Source organism: Colobus angolensis, unplaced genomic scaffold (genome assembly GCF_000951035.1).
Source record: "Colobus angolensis palliatus isolate OR3802 unplaced genomic scaffold, Cang.pa_1.0 Scaffold39, whole genome shotgun sequence".
Classification (NCBI taxonomy): domain Eukaryota; kingdom Metazoa; phylum Chordata; class Mammalia; order Primates; family Cercopithecidae; genus Colobus; species Colobus angolensis.
Genome location: NW_012117265.1, coordinates 4924842 through 4928179, shown reverse-complemented (window position 1 = coordinate 4928179; position 3338 = coordinate 4924842). Strand labels below are relative to the sequence as shown.

The following is a 3338-nucleotide window of genomic DNA, read 5'->3' as shown; positions in this document are numbered from 1 at the left end:
GCCTCCTGGGTTCAAGTGATTTTCATGCCTCTGCCTTCTGAGTAGCTGGAATTACAGGTGCGCGCCACCACACCTAGGTAATTTTTATAATTTTAGGAGAAACAGGGTTTCGCCATGTTGCCCAGGCTGGTCTCAAACTCTTGGCCTGACGTGATTTGACCACCTCGGCCTCCCAGAGTGCTGGGATTATAGGCGTGAGGCACTGCACCTGTTCTCTGGAATTACTTTTTGCATCAGAACTAGTCCATAGAAACACCATCCTGGCCGCACAGCCACTTCCCTTGAGTTTGTGGCGAGATGGCAGCTCTTGGGAAGATGGGGTGGTGCCTGGTCCTCCCTCCATCCCCTTGGGGGGTTGTAGCCGGAGGTCCCCATGCCTGTGACCACTCACTGCTCACTGGTCTGCATCAGCTCTATGAGGTCAGAGAAGAGAACGTCTCGGTTCCTCTCGCAGAAGCCGCTGACGTCGTAGGAGACCTGGAGGGGACAGCGCTGAGGACAGTGAGGGACTGAGAGACCTGGCTGGGAGGGTGGGCGCGGAGTGCTTACAGCCCAGGTGCTCAAGGGTTTCCTGGGGCCTGCTGTGGGGTGAGGGGATCGGGGAGTGTCTACAGCGCTGGTTGGGGGGTATCTACAGTTCAGAATAGGGGATGGGGGGTGGGCTTCCCGGAGGGCTGATACTCAAGTTGAGGTTAGAGGATCGTAGCTGTATCCCAGGTCAGAGGTAAGGGGAGGTGGGGGTTACAGCCTAGATGAGCTGGGAGAGAGCTGCAGTTTGCGTCAGAGGCCAGGTGGCGGTGAAAGCGATAGCTCAGATTGGTGGGTGGGGGGCTGCAGCCTGAGTGGGGTGTCCCTGGGAGTCAGAGGTTAGATTGGGTATCTGTGACCTGGTCAGTCAGGGGCCAGTGTGGGGGGCCTGTGTCAGGATGATAACAGCCCTGCCTCAGGGGTCCCTGCAGGGGGACTTCAGCCAAGACTGGGGGCTGGAGCTGCTACCAAAGGTTGGGGCTCTCTCTAGTTCCAAGCAGGGCTTTTGCAACCAGGCTGGCGTGTTGTGGCACAATCTTGGTTCACTGCAACCTCAGCCTCCTGGGTTCAAGTGATTCCCCTGCCTCAGCCTCCCAAGTAGCTGGGATGACAGGCGCCCGCCACCCTCGAGAGGCTACAGTCCTGTCCGCCGGGGAGCGGGGCTGCAGGCATGGTTGGAGGCCAGTGGATTTCTGTAGCGTTGGATAGGGGTCTGTAGGAGGGCTTCAGCACATTTTGAAGGCTGGTGGCTCACAGAAGGGACCTGGGGGCTTTGGGGATTTCCTCTCCAAATTGGGATCAGAAAGTGGGGGGCTGTGTCCTAGTCAGGGGGTTATGTTGGGGCTTATCTGGGAGCACAGGCGGTCTGGCACCCAAGCTGGTGTTAATCGGGGGGGATTTCTGTTCCCTCTGTTAGGGGAGTTGATGTGTAAGGGAAGCTGTGGCCTGGATCAGAGGCCACTGGGTTTCTGCAGCCCTGGCCCAGGGAACACGGTGGTAGTGGTGGTGGTGCTGGTGGGGTCCAGGCGAGTTTGGGGCTTAGAGAGTTCCTGAGGGGTCAGCTGGAAGGGTCTGTAGTTCTGGTTAGTAGGGGGTGGATTGAGGCAGGGGGATGGTGGAATTCTACAGCTCCGGATGAGGGTCCTAGCAGGCTCTTTCCAGCCTGCGTGCTGGAGGGTGGGGGCCACAGCCCAGAGCCCTGGGGGTCTGCAAGGAGGCACAGGGTGAGGTAGGGGCAGGGGTCGCACCTTGCCAGCGTAGTGGTGGATGACGAAGCCGGCGCTCCAGCTGTTGAAATGCTCGTGGGTGCCCACGGCCGCCTGCAACTTCTGCAGCAGTGTCTGGTCTGCTCCCCCACCCGTGGCGTGCATGGTGGCACACACGTCGTCCAAGACGCTCATGATGCCTGGGGGGCTCTGCGGGGCGAGCGGGAGCCAGCAGCCGTTCAGTTTGCTCTGCCTTGCCTCCCCATGGCTCATCAGTGTGGAGATTAGGGGAGGGAGGGGGTGGAGGAGTAGAGAGAGCTAGAGCTTTGGGGGCGGGGAGGGCACCAGGGGCTTCCAAATACAAGCACAAAAGGCACTGCAGGGGTCAGGGATGGAAGGGGGGGGCAGGGGTGTGTAGGGCTGCCGTGGAAGCTCGCTGGGGTGCAGAAGTGGCTGGGGGCCCCTCAAGAGATTCAGGTCCCAGACTAGAATCCCTTGGTGGGGGGACCTGCCTTATTTATTTGTTTGTTTATTTATTTATTTATTTATTTAGAGATGGAGTCTTGCTCTGTTGCCCAGGCTGGCGTGCAGTGGTATGATCTCAGCTCACTGCAGCCTCCATCTCCCAGGTTCGTGATTCTCCTGCTTCAGCCTCCGGAGTAGCTGGGATTATAGGTGTGCTCCCACCATGGCAGGCTAACTTTTGTATTTTTTAGTAGAGATGGCGTTTCACCATTTTGACCAGGCTGGTTTTGATCTCCTGGCCTCAGGTGATCCACCTGCCTTGGCCTCCCGAAGTGCTGGGATTACAGGCATGAGCCACCGTGCCCAGCCTAAATACTTTTTAAATTTAATTTTTTTGAGACAGGGTCTTGTTCTGTTCCTCAGACTGGAGTGTGGTGGCGCAATCATAGCTCACTGCACCCTCGACTTGCTGGGCTCAAGTGATCCACCTCAGCCTCCCAGGTAGCTGGGATTACAGGCGCCCACCACCATGCCTGGATAATTTTTTGTATTTTTAGTAGAGACGGGTTTTCACCATGTTGGTCAGGCTGGTCTCCAACTCCCGACCTCAGGTGATCCGCCTGCCTCGGCCTCCCAAAGTGCTGGGATTACAGGTGAGAGCCACCGTGCCCGGCATGGAATCTGCAAATTTGACTCTGACTCTGAGCTGGGGTTTCGGGGGCAGTGTTTATTGAATGATTAAGCGACAGGTGGACAAGTAGGCGGAATGAATGGATGAGGGGTGGAAGGGACATTTTGGTTGTGTTTTGTCTTCTGGAAGGCCTGAGTGTAGGGTGGAGAAGGGCCTGAGGATGCCATAACATCCTTGTCCCTACCCCCCGTGTTCCAGATTCAGCTTAGGGGCCCAGTGAGACACCCCCGCGAAAGTTGACCCAGCCCTCACCAGCTTGTTTTCGATGAGGTCACAGACGACCTTGTTGTTGAAGTACTGGATTGGAGTCCAGCGGATGCCTTCCTGTACGTACTCCTCCTGGGGGTGGAAAAGGGGTGGGTGGGGGGGGCAGTGAAAAATGTGTGGCCACCCTTCCCCCCATGTCCTCTCCTCTTCTCCAGCTTATCACTTAGGACTGTCTCTGATAA

The 3338-nt window shown here is 57.3% G+C and overlaps 1 protein-coding gene across 1 annotated transcript in view; it reads right to left on the bottom strand.

The window, feature by feature from the left end:
• Window positions 1–3338, bottom strand: part of MYO1F (myosin IF) — a 64193-nt gene that overhangs the window by 22181 nt on the left and 38674 nt on the right. Inside the window, exons 13-15 of the mRNA XM_011954931.1 lie at window positions 3142–3228; window positions 1776–1943; window positions 392–477 (exon numbers count right to left, since the gene is read on the bottom strand). Of these exons, the coding sequence (XP_011810321.1) occupies window positions 392–477; window positions 1776–1943; window positions 3142–3228 (341 nt within the window). The remainder of the gene's footprint in view (window positions 1–391; window positions 478–1775; window positions 1944–3141; window positions 3229–3338) is intronic.